The sequence below is a fragment of the Zootoca vivipara genome, chromosome 2 (assembly GCF_965207765.1).
Source record: "Zootoca vivipara chromosome 2, rZooViv2.hap1.1, whole genome shotgun sequence".
Classification (NCBI taxonomy): domain Eukaryota; kingdom Metazoa; phylum Chordata; class Lepidosauria; order Squamata; family Lacertidae; genus Zootoca; species Zootoca vivipara.
In genome coordinates, this window is record NC_142584.1 from 55,979,254 (window position 1) to 55,995,865 (window position 16,612).

Consider the following 16,612-nt stretch of genomic DNA (forward strand, 5'->3'; position numbering starts at 1 on the left):
ATGTATATCATCGGAGTTACATAGTGATTACAATAATAGAAGTGTAGATGACACTGAGCTAGATGGACAAATACAGGTCAATACAGTAAAGCTTAGCAACCTGTTTAAACCATACCGTCATTGTTCAAGAAATCCATTACTCCTCTCACAAGTAACTTCCTTAAAGTAGTGAATCACCTAAGAGTACCTGGGGGGGGGGTTACACAGGTAGATTTCTAAAGTTTATTATATCCTTAAACTTACTTAAATTGCTCAAAGAAGCCACAAAGATGAAGGACCATCAAATTTAATCTCTTACCAAATCCCTCCCCATCCTGAGAACCTAGGTCTAACGCTTCATTTCTGGATATTTCATCTTGCTGAAAACACTGCCATCTCTTTAGCCTGTTTTCCCTCACAGAGAGAAGCATTCACCAACCTGCGAAGCCCATCGCCCAGCCCTTGCCGGCTAGCTTTTATAAGCCAGGATGTGCAAGGATCAAGGAGACAGGTGGCTGGTTTCACTTGTCCAAGCAGCCTGTCCACATCCTTGGAGATTGAACAGATTGAAATTGTTCCCACACAACTTGACTAGACTGTCCTCTAGAACTACCCCGCCCCAGCCCTGCTCCCATGGTGGAGTCTACCTCTTCCTGAATCTGAGCGACTTTATCTGCAAAAAACTTAGCAAAATTGTACTGGGCCCGATGGAGCAGGTGGTTCCACCAAACTGCGAACCACCTGAAAAAGTCTCCCGCTGCTGTTTTCTGCAGATGCAATAGAGGCGGTGAAGAAAGTCTTCTTCGCCGTCGCTACCGCCACTTGGTAGGCTTGACATTGAGCTCTAACCCGTGTTTGGTCAGCTTCAAAATGAGTTTATTTGCTTATTTACAAAATTTCTAGACTGCCCTTCCTTGCAAATATCAAGACCTCAGGGCGGTTTCCAATATAAATCAATACAATAAAATATTTAAACCAATCATTAATAAAATGCAGCAGCACAGCAGCACCTCCCCACCCCAAACACACACAACCCCCCCTTTAGACAGTATTAACTAATTTCCCCCAAAGGCACAGGAGGAGAGAGTTGTTTTCGTTTGTCTATCCAGGCCTCCAGAGGGAGGGGATTCTACAGTGGGGGTGATACAACAGAGACATACAGGGCTGAGGAACCTCAGGCCTGAGAGCCAAACCCTGCCCTCCATGTCCCTCTGGCTCCCGAGACTCACCCTAGATATATCCCCTTTCCCCTTATCATCCCTTCTGCATATCGTACTTGAGTGTTTTTGCCTGCTGGAACATGTCCCTGAATTCTGATAACACTTCCTGCTTGCCTGGGCAGAGGACAGAGAGGGCTGTGCATAGACACTAGCCTCCTGCACGAAGCGGGGAAATCACATTTGTTGCTTTGTTCCCTTTTGCTTCTGACCCCAGCCACCACTGGCATGTGGTAACTTACTGTTGTGGTTGTAGGTTGCTTTAAACCAGGCGTCCCCAAACTTCGGCCCTCCAGATGTTTTGGACTACAATTCCCATCTTCCCCAAACACTGGTCCTGTTAGCTAGGGATCATGGGAGTTGTAGGCCAAAACATCTGGAGGGCTGCAGTTTGGGATGCTTGTTTTAAACCAGGCATGTCAAACCTGCGGCCCTCCAGATGTTTTGGACTACAATTCCCATCTTCCCCGACCACTGGTCCTGTTAGCCAGGGATCATGGGAGTTGTAGGCCAAAGCATCTGGAGGGCCGCAGTTTGGGGATGCCTGTTTTAAACTGTTATTTAAAAAGGGAATGTGGCCCTTTAGCTGAAGGTTCCCTAGCTCCGCTCTAGTGAATGGATTCAAGCTAATGAAGCTTGCTAGTGGCAAAGGACATTATTTTGTGCATTTGCAGAACAGTTAAAAATTGGGGGGGGGGTTATACCAGGTTCATACGGTTGCTGTTTTTAAAAAGTTCTCCTCTTGTCGATTACAATGCAAGTGAATGTCAGCTCTAGGGCTGTACCCCATAACTGGGGCATGCCAGAGGAACAAGGGGACTTTGGTGCCTGCAGGTCTTTCGCCTCTTCTGACATGATGCCAACATGCCCTCCAAACAGCTACCATTTGCCCTCCCTACTACAGGCGTCCAATTTAACATCACGGAAAGCTCAACCAAAAGCTAACGAATCTTACCAGGAACCCATTATAAATGCAATGTAGGGTTTACAGCTGTGGAAGTTCTAGTGCAATGCTTCCAAGACACAGAAATCTGAACTGAGATGTAACATCCAAGGTGCCTCAACCCGCTGCTTTTATATTCTGCAAATGCTCTCTCGCGTTTGCAACCGATTCCACTGAACTGTCCTGGCTCTTGTCGAGGCAAAACTTACCAGTCAGGTATTCAAGTACAGCTGCCATATACACTGGAGCGCCGACCCCAATCCTGTACTTCGGGTGACCTTTCTTAATATAACGTAGCATTCGTCCCACGGGGAATATGACCCCAGCTTTTGCCGAGCGAGAGGTCTTCGTCGACTTTTTCTTCCCACCCCTGCTGGACATTTTCTTTTACGTGGGTCTGGGTCAGCAATCTAGAAACTAGACACAAAAGGGGGAAAGGGTAAGGTTACAAATCAAGCCTGAGGCAGTTGCTTTCAAATGGTGAACGATACCTCGGAAGTCTCTTAAAATCGGGCCCACAGGCTTTCCACTGCACTGCGGTTCCAACACTGCTATACATCACGTGGGAAGCTGCAGTGCCATGTTGAGTGGTAGGGCTTTTAGGGCCTGATCTGTGCCTCTAAAACATAACATTCAAAGAGATTTCTGTGGGCAAGGCAGATCAGACTGTGTGCCGGAGGACTTTGGCGCTGGGTGCAAAATCCAGCACCCTGAGAATCCCAGCATTTATTCTTTATGGTTGTATCCAATGGGGTCCCTCTGCAGATGGAAAGCTCATTGATCCACAGAGATAGAACAATTTGTTTGTTTGTTAAAAACAATATAAATACAGGCTTGTTTTTTTTAAAAAATAAATAAATCTCTGTTTACAATTAACAGTTATGAAGGTTGGGGGAGGAGTGAATACGGATGCTTCCTGATTGAATGGAAGGTAATTTTTAGTATTTCATCTCTCCATTACACCTGACAAAACAAAATGCAACTTTATATTGTTCAAGGTGTTAAACTTTTTACTCTATTTTTTTTAAGCAAACAGTAATTTTACAGTACTAGATACAGTAGCAAATACAAAAATGAAGTCATTGTAAAAACACCAATGGCCATGCAAAAATAAACTCCAATAATATTTATAAAACATGCCTTGAATCCTGACACTGTGCCGGTGCTATTCCCAGTCATCACCCGGGTTAGGAGAGCTGCTTGGACAATAATGTTATTTTTTTAACACACTGATGATGCAAACAGAATTGTTCCCAGATTTTGTATTTCTGGTAACGAGTGGATTATCTTGCCTTCTGTACTGACAAGTATGTCCAAACTGAACATTCTGAGAAAAGTAACCATCCTGCAAAAATCATATTGTCTGCTGTAGCAACTACTCCCAGATGTGCTGGACTAGCGGTTGTGAAGGAGACACTTTGCACATGCTCAAAGGTACTCTCGTCCTTATCATTTCAAGCTCTTGAAAGAAGACTGGCAAACTACCTCCAGCATATAAAACCTTTCTTGGGGGATTTGGCCTGGCTGCCAGTTTGCTACTGGGTGTTGGTGTGGTAGGAGTCCCTATACACCTTGAGTAACCTGAGGGGCCACATTATCCCGTATTTAGTCAGTAGATCACTGTAGTAATTGGGACAGTTTATCCTGCACGTTCCAAATATCTCAGAAGCCTGCTCTGCAGTAACTCAGAGCAGGGCTTTCAATGTGATGGCCCCCGTTCTGTGGAACAGCATTCTTGTTGAGATACGACAGGCACCCGCTGTCTGCATTTTCTGGAAGCAACTGAAGACGTTTTGGTTCTGACAAGCCTTCCCTGGATGAATTGGGTCTTTAACATGAGTGCCCACTTGTTAGGGTTTTAATCCTGTTTCAAGTGCATTTGTTTTTTTAAAAATGTTTTTAACTGATTTTAGTTATTTTATGTGTAAATAGCCTTGAAGTGGTGGTTTAGAAGATGATGATGATGATAAAATGCCAGGTAAGGCTCAAGGTCTCAAGTGGAGTCCTGTAAAGAATGCTTGCATACAAAAGTACTGTTTTGTTTACTTCTCTCTTTGGAAAAGGGAAAGGATTGCAATTAACTGCCTGGGATTTGAAATTGTGGAATTTATCCGCCTACCCCTGCAGGAGTTTCACAAACTTCAATCTGACAACTTCCTTCCACCAGCATAATTGGACTTGACACTGGAGAATGATGGCCAGCAATCGCATGCTAATTTACTACCATCCACAAACATGTTGCTGATAGTTCTGCCGAGTGTCTGTCATTCTCAAGTTGTGTTTTTGCAAGAGTATATAGGCATTAAATTAAAATGTTAAAAAGCTCAGCAGAGAGGGGCGGTTTACAAGCTCAGAAACTGTTGCTCTTCTGGGAGCTGGTGGTTTAGAAAACTAGTCCAAATTCCTAAACCTTTGATTTCCTGTAAGAGAAGCCTGTAGTGGCTTTTTCCTTCACCCCTATGGAGATAGACAGTTTTATAAACAATGTTTTATAAGCCAAAGGAAACCCCAATGGTGTATATTAGCCATAGGAAAACCTCCTCGTGACCCAAAGCTGGCTTGGCACAAAGGGGTGCTTTTTCACAGCATCACCCCCCCTTTCTCAAACCAATTCCCCCTTCACCTCCTTGCGATTATTAAATCATCATGTCTAGGTTCTGAATTCTTTTTGCTTGTTCGCTCCATTAGCTATTTGTCCCCACCTTGCTCCATTTCGTTCTCCCTCTCCCCCTCCCTCCCTCCTTCCCCCTGCAACACAAACCTATCAATATATGTGCCAGGCACCTCCGATGAGCTGACTTCTAAATGAAGTGAAGCAAGCCTTACTTTTGACATTTTGCTACTTTTGCTACTATGCGATTTCTGACCTGTGCTAACGTGTCATGCCGGCTTTTAAATACACTTTCAGCTATTACATAAAACCTGTCTAAATTTCAGACCAGGAGTCTTTTGTCGACTATGAATATAAATTCCAGCGTCTATTGATTCCATCCTCCCACACTCTTGTTAACCTCGATTCCTAGACTTCCCAAACAAGGAGATGAAGCAAAGAGAAATGCGTAGGTCCAAGGCAACTGATAGGATTGTGGCTAAACACAGGTTTGCCTCTGTTCAAGCTGCCATACCCGCAGTTTTTAGGGTCACTAATCATACACCACAGTCCTAAAAGCATGCCGCAGAGTTCAACATGGCTTACTTGCAGGTGTGTCTAGGAATGCAGCCATAGCTTATTACCACATGCATTCTATGTGTTCAAAGTCACATTTAAGGAAAACGTTGGGAAGAAACATGAAGTAAAGATATCGAAAGCTTTCCCCACTTTCCACTTTTCCATTCCTTAACATGGAAAAGCAACCTAGCAAAACAAAATTTTCCTCCATATGGATCTTCGTAGGCCTATAACTAGCAAGTCTCTATTAACCATCTGGCTAATTATGGCTTCTAAGATGGCCCTTAAAAATATGCATAAACCACAAAAACCCTGGAGAGCAGAGCATTCTCAGACACTTCATGTCCAGTTAATGGAACACAAATGGCCAATTAGCTAATAATATTGTACCCTGGAATTTCAATCCAGAGTTTTCAATGCGATTAAAAAAGAAAAAGGTCCTTTATAAATGAAAAATAAAAAAGATCAAACATTTGCCCGTCACTGGAATAAGCCACATTATTACAAACAGTTACAAACAGAGATGCTGCAAAATGTTATCTTTTTCTTACTAATATTATTGTTATTAATGTTTTTTGTTATTCACTCCATGATTCACGAAAGCATTTTCACCCCAGTCTTTAGTTAAAAAGGCTACCACAGTGCCTTACGTAGGATCAATGAAAAATTAATTCTTGTAATAGTCCCTGTCCATAGGTGTACAGTCAAAAAGTCACAACACAAATGGAAAAAGAAGTGGGGAGGGAAGATGATGACTGGCAAACTCAGACACACACCCATGCTCTAAGTTACACAGCAGATGCTTATAATGAACAGATGAAACAGATCCTGCATTGTTCTTACTAAACCACAGTTTAAACAAACCACAGTTCCCAGAGTTTGAAAGTGACATTGATAATAGAAAGGGTACTTTTTATCTCTGCACAATCACAGAAGAGGAGGAGGGGAGAGAGAAAGAGACTGTTTGAGCCCAAAGTTTGTGCACACCTGTCCAGGTAGAGGAAAGCCATGGTTTCCAGTTACATCTGAACAGGACTTAGTTATTTATGGGGCATGATGTTTATTCCAGTTGGCCCTTCTGGTAGGTGTAATCACGTGTATTTTTTTAAGCTGCAGGGACCTTCCTCTCGCAATTAGCAGTCCTCCTTTGCTAATTTAATGAGCCAGGAGGGACGGGGGTCAAAGGGGCATGTGGTCGGATGTATTGCCACCAATACCTTGTCCACATCAGTTGATTGCATGGGTGAAAATGATTCCATAGCACACTCTCAATAGTGGCACTGGGTACTTCAACCAGGGCTGCAACAAGCACAGAACCAAGAGAGGATGCTTGGGAGCGACTGTGTCAACACCCTTTTTTCATCTTACTTTTCCATAACCCAAGATCTGTCTTCATACCACTAAACCGTGGTTTAGCATTCCATCTGAATAATGCCTATGTAACCAAGGTTCAAACCATCTAATGCCCGTCTAGCATCTGCCAGAACTGATCATATTTCTTCCAAACAAAAAGAGGGAGGGCAGTTAGACAATTTTCTCGAGTGTTTCTACCCTACCCAGTCTTCCACTTCTTGAAAAGCTAGCATGGTTCTTTGTCAGAGAAGCTACTGGCAGGAACAAGGGAGGTTGAACATACCTTCTCGTTTTTCAGAGAGATGAAATAGAAACAGCGTACACGCGCAGAGCCTATAACGTCCATCAACAGAGTAATCCCTGATGAGAGAGCTCCTCTAACAAGGAGAGGATGCTATGGAATTAACAGCAACCTGCTGGAATTCCTTTAGTGATGATAACTATCAAGGGACAATCTGACAAAACTCATGGCATTAACAGCCTGAATCATGAACCTGAAATACAGTGCACTGAGTTTTCTTGTCTCTCAAATCTCTTAAGAGCACAGGAACCTGCTTCAGACCAGATAAGATCATCTGTCCATCTAGCCCTGTTGTCATTTGACAGGCAGCAGCTCTCCAGGGTCTCAGGCCAAGGTCTCACCCTTCAGCTGCTACCTGATCCCTTTGGCTGGATATTTCAAGGATTGCATATGGAATCTTCTACATGCCCAGCATGCGCTCTACTACCTAGCTAGGGCCCTTTTTTTACTGGGACCATAAGGTGTGGAGGTGGTTTACTGGAACTTTCGCTATTAACCTTTGGACCTCATTTGAAACTACAGAATGGATGGAAACATAAATTTCGACATTGGAGAGTGACATCAAGTTGGTCCTTAGCATACAACTAATCACAATAAATCTACGCAGCGTAGATGGCTGTGTCTCCCAATTGCTTCGCCTACTCTTCATTTAATTGTGCATGACTTCCTCTTGAAGAAATAATACGGCGTGCGAGATACAGCTTCTGTGCGGCTTAACAGATCTTCTGCAAATTGGAAGGGTTTCCTCCCCCCCCCCCGAGTTCCAATAGGTCCAATTAGTGTTAAACAATAACTAGGCACCTCCGGAAAGAAAATGAACATGCTTTATGCACAGAGCAAGGTATACAGGCCATTTTCTATAAGCAGATTAATCAGCAATCGCAGAATTACTGCCTATTGGAGGGATTCAAATGCATCTCCCTATTTTTATTTCTCCTTCCTGTCTTTAAAATCTGGATGAACAGCCCATCTCTATACACAGGCAAGAGTGTTAGGCACAGAGGGGCCCCCAGGACCAGCACAAAGCAACTCTTGGCCTGCTCTGCCTTTTCTGCTCAGCAGCAGCCACTGCTGCCTGCAATTTGGCAAAGATGGAGTGAAGAGAAGGGGGCTTCCAGTGGGCCTCAGCAAAGCAAATCACGAAAGCAGCCGTAGGAATTAGAATAGAATAGAGATAAAGGGACCCAGGTGGCGCTGTGGTTAAACCACTGAGCCTAGGGCTTGCTGATCAGAAGGTCGGCGGTTCGAATCCCTGTGACGGGGTGAGCTCCCGTTCCTCGGTCCCAGCTCCTGCCAACCTAGCAGTGCGAAAGCACGTCAAAATGCAAGTAGATAAATAGGAACCGCTACAGCGGGAAGGTAAACGGTGTTTCCGTGTGCTGCTCTGGTTTGCCAGAAGCAGCTTTGTCATGCTGGCCACATGACCTGGAAGCTATACGCCGGCTCCCTCGGCCAATAATGCGAGATGAGCGCGCAACCCCAGAGTCGGTCACGACTGGACCTGATGGTCAGGGGTCCCTTTACCTTTACCCTAGAATCATAGAGTTGGAAGAGGCCACAAGGGCCATCCAATCCAACCCCCTGCCAAGCAGGAAACACCATCAAAGCATTCCTGACAGATGGCTGTCAAGCCTCCGCTTAAAGACCTCCAAAGAAGGAGACTCCACCACACTCCTTGGCAGCAAATTCCACTGTCAAACAGCTCTTACTGTCAGAAAGTTCTTCCTAATGTTTAGGTAGAATCTTCTTTCTTGTAGTTTGAATCCATTGCTCCGTGTCCGCTTCTCTGGAGCAGAAAACAACCTTTCTCCCTCCTCTATATGGCATCCTTTCATATATTTGAACATGGCTATCATATCACCCCTTAACCTTCTCTTCTGCAGGCTAAACATGCCCAGCTCCCTAAGCCGTTCCTCATAAGGCATTGTTTCCAGGCCTTTGACCATTTTGGTTGCCCTCCTCTGGACACGTTCCAGCTTGTCAGTATCCTTCTTGAACTGTGGTGCCCAGAAGTGGACACAGTACTCCAGGTGAGGTCTGACCAGAGCAGAATACAGTGGTACTATTACTTCCCTTGATCTAGATGCTATACTCCTATTGATGCAGCCCAGAATTGCATTGGCTTTTTTAGCTGCTGCATCACACGTTGACTCATGTCAAGTTTGTGGTCTACCAAGACTCCTAGATCCTTTTCACATGTACTGCTCTCAAGCCAGGTGTCACCCATCCGATATTTGTGCCTTTCAATTTTTTTTTTGCCCAAGTGTAGTACTTTACATTTCTCCCTGTTAAAATTCATCTTGTTTGCTTTGGCCCAGTTGTCTAATTAGTGGAAGCTGAAAGGTTGCAAGATCCAAGCAGAGCAGCCCTGGTTTTCATTGCTTCATTGAGGATTCTGTGACAGCTGTTGAAGTCACAGCCTTCACAGACAAAGTATCAGACTGCTATGTAGTTAAGACAGGAACAGAAGCAGCAGCAATCAGACTATTGGTGCATCTAGCTCAGCCCCATCCACACTGACGGCAGTGGATTTCCAGGGGTTCAGACAAGGGTCTCTCACAGCCCCACCTGGAGATGCCAAGGACTAAAGCTGGGACCTTAACACATGCGAAGCAAATGTTCTACTGCTGAGCTACATTCCCCCCCCCCAAAAAAAAATCCTGTAGCATGCTCAGAAGACTTGTTGTCACTTTCTGGATTGATTGGGGAGGAACACACTCTTACTCATCTGATCTCTGGCCACCAAACCTCACTGTTTACAGAAGGCTGCTGTGGCTGCATGTACTTTTGGGCCACTCATTTCACACTGGCTAGGCTAGCATCTGACTAACACTTGGCAAGAGGGTCAAGCAAATGCCGAACTGTAAGAGGGTCAAGGTAATGGCAGGCTATTAATAGGCAATCAGATGCCGAGTTGATTTCAGCGGAGCAATTAACATTCATCCTAATAGGTTTGAGGCAGAGGCTTGCCTGGTCCAAGGTAAGCATGCATATGGACAGTAATTGCCTTCATACACAGATGACCGATTTCGCTAGATATGTAAAATGGCATCAATGGGGCATTCACACTAGATAATGATCTCCTGGGACTGGATAAATGCCAAGATGAACTAGAGAGGCATTTGGTGTGTTTCCTTTTCCATCACCTTCTCTTCACTGCCAGCAGACAATGCTTTGTTTGCAACCACCAGATACTATTATTTCAGCCTCGCACATTAAAGCGGATTTGTCCCACTCTTCCTTCAAGCGGCCCATTTTATCTTCACAAACATGGTAAGGGCAATAGCGGCTGGTGCACAAGGGCGGAGCCATGAAGCCATCCTCTCGACACCGAGGTCACTGCAGCTTACCTGGATAGCAGTGGGGTGGGGAAGTGGCAGAGGTCAAGGCTGTGCGGACGCATCAGTGGAAGTGCTGCCAGTGCATCTATGCAGCCCTGACCTCACCACCTGTACCAACTCAGCACCAACTAGGTAAGCTGCAGCAACACTGGATTTTGGCGGCGGCGGCGCGGGGGGGGGGACAGCTCTGCCTCACCATACCGGGGCCAGGTTCAAGGTTCTTGTCTTAATGCAAGGCCCTTGCAACTTGGGTCCAGGATACCTTGAGGACTGCCTGATCACTAGGGTCTTGGGGGGAGTCGCTGTTAGTTTTCCCTCATGGCTGAGAGACCTGCCTCGTGTCCACCAGGAGCTGTGTGTTCAGTAATGTGGGCCTGGTTTTCTAGAACTCCATTGCAGCTGAGGTCCAGCAAAATCCCTTCCTTTGGAACTTCTGACACCAACTAAAGACACCATGAATTATCATTATCATCATCATCATCATCATCATCATCATTCCAGAAAGCATTTTAACTTATTTTTATTGTTGTATTGCTGAGTTACTTGTATACCACTTAGAGACGGTTGTAATTAAGTGCGCTATAGCTTGCCAAAATAAATATAAACAATAAAAATTGCCTCTCTCATACTGTGTTCCATAGTCCCCTATGCTCCTGTTGGCACTTACCCACCTCTCAATTCCCTGAACTTCCCGAAGGCAGGGACAGAGCAGGGATAGCAACACTGGCCCTGCACTGTAGTTAAATACAGCTTCGAAAAGGCCAGCCCTGGCTAACCGGGACTGCATTAGGCAAACTTTGGATACTGCTCTTTTTCTCCTTCTGCCAGTTTTGGCTTACACCACAGTGCTATTTTATGGAGGCTGCACGTGAAGGATATGGGATAGTTAAGGGAACAAACCCTGGACATTCTATCTATTAAAATCAAGAAGACTTCTCCCAACTTGGCATGGAAAATTCAACATAGAAAATCATCAGTACAAAATGGCTGAGATGCAGTAGATGACCATTTGCACCCTCAATGGGCAAATTTCTCCTGTATGTGGCTACGATTTTAGCCCAAAGGGACGGTTCACAGGAAAAGCTCCCACATGTTCAGCAAACGTGTGAAGTGCAAGAGGGACTGCCTCACTAGTCTGACTCACAACACACCCACTGATGGCCTCACATACAGCATCTGTCCGAGTGCAAAGGACCCCTTTTGGGTGTTTGCTGCACGTGCAGGTGCCAAAGGGGCATGGGTCACTGGGTGTATCAGCATCAGGACTAAAAGAGGCTGCCTTTCTTCCTCTTCCTGCATTTACTTAATACTGGAGAGGTTTTCTTGTGAGCAGTCCTACAGCTGACCTTGAATCTGCCATTTGTTGAATCTGTACTTTCAATGCTCCTCATTTATTACAGAGCCAGATAAAAGTTCATTTTGGTTCAAAGTTAATATTTGCATGCTTGCTTATACACTGTGCGAAGAAGCAGCACAATATACATCGAGGGTGTACAATAATTTCCTGCTTCCATGGCATGTAAATTATTACAGGAACCTTGAGTTAAAATTTCTGTGCTTTTTGGTCCAGGAGCAAATTGGCAAGTGCCTTAACCAAGGAGTGGAGAACCTGATCTGTATCAACCATCTTCCACCTGAACATGCATAGTGTAGCTGCTCCCTCCTATCCTACTCCACTACACCCAGTCTCTGTGCTTCCTCTGTTTGCTGTCCCAGGCTGGGGGGATATGAACTTGCCATTACAACTGTACTTTGGCTGCAAACAGCCTGAGGAAGATAGACTTGTGCTACACAGATCTGTATTCTAGAACCAGTTAAGTCAGGCTGGGCAACCTCTGGCCCGCATGCCAAATATGCCTCAACCAGGGTCCCAATTTGTACCATGATGCCATTTCCCTGAAACCACACCCACCAGCCTCACACCTGAGATCAGCTGCATGACTAAGTTCCCTGTGGGGAACTGAGGGGAATTCAACTACACAACCCATCCCAGAAGAAGAAGAGGAGGAGGAAGAAGAAGAGGAGTTTGGATTTGATATCCTGCTTTATCACTACCCGAAGGAGTCTCAAACCTGCTAACATTCTCCTTTCCCTTCCTCCCCCACAACAAACACTCTGTCAGCTGAGTGGGGCTGAGAGACTTCAAAGTAGTGTGACTAGCCCAAGGTCACCCAGCAGCTGCATGTGGAGGAGCGGAGATTCACCAGATTATGAATCTACTGCTCTTAACCACTACACCACACTGGTGTAGTGATAGGCAGTGGCTTTAAGCCTGCTGATGAATGGCACTCCAAAACACCACACAGGGCTCTTTGCTAATGTCACTGTGACATCATGTAATGGACAGGTGGGCATCCTGCTCAGCTATCAGATTTGGCCCCCTGAGAGGCCAGGTTCTCCACCCCTCAGTTAAAGAGAAGACTTAGGGTACCTGGACTTTCCCATTTGCTCATGGACCAAATGATGGTTGTTGTAGTTCAACAATATATGGAGGACACCCACACCTGCCCAAGTCCCCCCCCCAAAAAAACAAATTGTAATCAGAAGGAATTATGCAACTTGGAAAAAATCCCTTAATGTTGGTATTAAAGTTAGAAGCACTCATGTGTTTTTTTTTAGTTCCGCAAAAGTCTACATCCTCTTTACTTACTATAATGGAGTGCCCCTTTTATTTCCAAGAACTCTCTTTTGTGCAACAGAATTTATTTTATGACATTGGAATGGTTCCCAAAGTACGCACTATATTCCTATGACTCCATAAATGTTTGATATATTTTCTAATCAATAGTGCATGCATCATTTTGTGCTCAAGTTACGAACCCCTGAGCTACATTTTTCAGTGTTTAATGTCACTGGTTTAAATTATGTTCTCAGTAACACTGGAGTAAATCTGGAGTAGAATTAGCCCACATGTGTATTAAGTCAATCACAGAGTGGCATATTCAATCTTTACAGATAATATAGAAACTGAGAGCATTGCTGTATTTCCCTTTACTTCCCCTATCCAGCTAAGTTCAGAACAAGAAAACAAACTCAGATCTTAGCAAAATATGTCAAAAGCAATGCAAAAAGCAAAGCAAAAGCAAGTATGTCACATGTAAATTACACTGAATCCTTGGGCTGAATTTATTCATGTATTGTTTTACTTCCAATAATGAGTAGCCCCATAAACAATATATGGATACAAGACACCTGCAGTTGAATACAGTATTTGCTTAAATATATAACCTCCTTTACACTCAGGTGTTCTTTCTCTAATTACAGACTTGCCTTTTGGTTTATTTATTTTTCAGTCCCTGAGAAACAAGAGGGGGGAAAGCACATGAACTGGAGCAATCCCTACACACCTGTTGCTAAGTGACAATTGCATAACCCAAGCATGAACACTTGGGTGAGATGGGGGAAATGTGAAATCACGACAGACGACACAATTTGAATATGCTCTGAAACTCACCCAAGCTCTATAGACAAGGGGATAGATGGAGTCATTTCTGATATAAGCCAAGGTCATAATTTGGCCCCCACATCCACAAGCGTCAAATGACAGTGTATGTCATCCAGGTAAAAAGGTAAAGGTAAAGGTAAAGGGGCCCCTGACCATCAGGTCCAGTCGTGTCCGACTCTGGGGTTGTGGCGCTCATCTCGCTCTATAGGCCGAGGGAGCCGGCGTTTGTCCGCAGACAGCTTCCTGGTCATGTGGCCAGCATGACAAAGCTGCTTCTGGCGAACCAGAGCATCGCACGGAAATGCCATTTACCTTCCCGCCGGAGCGGTCCCTATTTATCTACTTGCACTTTGATGTGCTTTCAAACTGCTAGGTGGGCAGGAGCTGGGACCAAACAACAGGGATTCGAACTGCCGACCTTCTGATCAGCAAGCTCTAGACTCTGTGGTTTAACCCACAGTGCCACCTGGGTCCCTATGTCATCCAGGTAGTAAAGTTTAAATATTTATTCGCATTACAGGGAAAGAAGCACGGTGAGATCCACAAATTAAATGCTAGCACACAAGAAAAGTGATGCAGCTTGCAAACCAGCATTGTCATACATTTACTCAAGAGCAGTCCTCCAATAAGAGAGTATGCAACAATGCAATAAGGGCCTTGCAATGGAACGAAGTCCACAGGATCAGGTCAGTTTAAGCAGTTTGTGTCTCAAAGTGCATTGGGTTTGTTCTTTTTTGTCATGTACTCTGCTCTTTAAAATACCTATGGGAGGGGCTGTAATTCAGCGGTAGAACACCTGCTTGGCCGGCAAATGGTCCAGGTTTCAATCCCCAGCATCTCTAGGGAGATTGTGAAAAGCCTTGTGCATGGAACCCTGGAGAGCTGCTGTCAGTCAGTGTAGGCAACACTGAAATGGGTAGACCGATCACCCATGTTTCTGGCAGCCCTCTGCTGCAAGGAGTAACCACTCCCATCCCACACTTCCAGGACCTGGTCACATTGCAGCAAGCACAACAATCACAGGCTCTGGATAAAATACCCTGCACAGTGCCCCTTCCACTGTTTTCTCCCACTTTGTTCTAAGCAGCTTTTCTCTTTTTGTGTGTATGCGTGTTCGGGTTTTGCCCTTCCCAATTTGCAAACAAGCAACTTTGGGCCATGTCATGTGAAAGTGAAACGTACCAAATATGTCCTCCGCCGCTTCCTAGTTACTCAGCTTGCAGTCTCTGTGCATTATCTTCTCGTGCTCAGTGACCCGAGGAAGAGGAGGAGGAGGAGGAAGGGGAAAGAAAAGGAGGTGGGTGGCTGGGGCAGAAGTCTAGCTTCGCATGATCTAACACCCTTGTGCAAACGATCGCGTATTCTTGGAATCCGAGGGCCACATTCCACTCCCGAAATCCGGATTCCCTAGCCCAGAATGAAATCGGAGCAAGAAATCCCCCACGACACCGCGCAGAGGAGAGTTTTGTTTCCTTAAGGGCGCAGGGAAGTCTCTCCGCTCTCCTTTAACCCCCTCGGTTCCGCTCCGGATTCGGATCGGAGGAAATCCCTTTTCGCCTACGTCCCCCAAGATTGCAAACAATCGTGGAATCACAGGAGCCTCGGTTAATAACAATACCACTAACAACAATAACACCGCCACCAGTAACGCCCTCCTGGAACCTGTCGGGAGCTTCTCTGGATTGCAAAGATACGCCCGCACCCAAGGCAGGTGCCTGCCCCAAAGGACCACCTCCAGGTGTTGCAAGTGTTGCAATACGACACAGAGAGAAAGGGAGGCAGGGGGACGATCCGCTCGATCCCAACCCCTCCGCCCCAAAGCGAACAGGGCAAGCGGCTGGCAGGGAAATCGCATTGTGCTCAAACAACGACCGCAGGTTTCGCGCAGGACAGGGTCCGGGGCAAAGGAAGGGGGCGTCAGTCAATCACTTACAGAGCAGATCCCAGCAACGGCGGCGGCGGCGGCGGCGGCGGCGGCGGCGGCAGCAATATGTCTCCCTGCACCTCCCCAATTCGCTCAGCCGCCGTGTAAACTGGAACAAGCCGACTGTAATGTGCATGAAGTCCCACAATGCACAGCGCAGCGCTCGTCACATCCCCTCCTTTCAATCGGCGCCCAGGCCTGCTGCCTGCCTCGCCGAGGGGCGCGCGGCGTGAGGGAAGGAGCGCGGCAGGAGAGCCGTCGGCGCCTCCTCCTCCTCCTCCTGCGGTGCCGCCGCCGCCGGCTGAGGAGGACACAGGCGGGGCCTTGCTCCGCAGTCGCGCCCTTGAGACCCCCGCCCCATCCTCGCAGGGAGAAGCCAATGGCGTGAAGTTGGGAGGGACGCAACGAATCCGGCGGTTCGCTTCCTCCGCCGCTTCGCCTCCCCGCAGTGGGCGCTTTCGGCTGCGGCGCCTCGGAAGAGCCCCAAGGCGCTAGCCCCTAAGAGGCGCTCGCTGAAGAGCAGGGGGTCAGGGCCGGTGTCTAGACCCGGCTTAGTCCTCCCCCTTCGGATAACTGGACGTGCACGCAGCCCTTCCCTCTGTGCAGGAACAGCACCTGCGCCTCGCTCCCCGCCTCTCCGGAGGGAGGCCGCGGGGTCGCCACTCGCCTGTCCAACAAAGTGCGCAAGGACATCACTTCTTATAGATTCCCCCGCTGGGACTCATAATAAACACTTGCTGGGTTAGGCCCAAGGCCCATCCAGTGCAACACCCTGTTCCCATAGTGGCTGTAGAAAGCCTGCAAGCAGGATATGGGCGTAATAAGCACTTCTGACGCTAAGTAATACAGCCGTCGTGGCTAGCCAGCCTCTGTGAATGTGTCATCTTCTCAAGGTATCCCTGTTGGTGGTCACTGCTACGTCCTGTGGTAGCAAATTTCA

General features: G+C 46.4%; 1 protein-coding gene across 4 annotated transcripts in view; it reads right to left on the minus strand.

Moving 5' to 3' along the window:
- The window catches only part of MACROH2A1 (macroH2A.1 histone), a 48,215-nt gene extending 32,416 nt beyond the window's left edge, over positions 1-15,799 (minus strand). For 2 of the 4 annotated variants that reach the window (XM_035105483.3, XM_035105481.3), the window contains exons 1-2: positions 15,682-15,799; positions 2,349-2,556 (exon numbers count right to left, since the gene is read on the minus strand). In XM_035105483.3, coding sequence (XP_034961374.1) covers positions 2,349-2,520 — 172 coding nt within the window. In that variant the 5' untranslated portion in view covers positions 2,521-2,556; positions 15,682-15,799. Of the gene's footprint in view, positions 1-2,348; positions 2,557-14,930 lie in introns of all 4 variants that reach the window. The other 2 variants (XM_035105482.3, XM_088661925.1) reach the window with 2 other exon arrangements.
- Between the last annotated feature and the right edge of the window lie 813 nt (positions 15,800-16,612).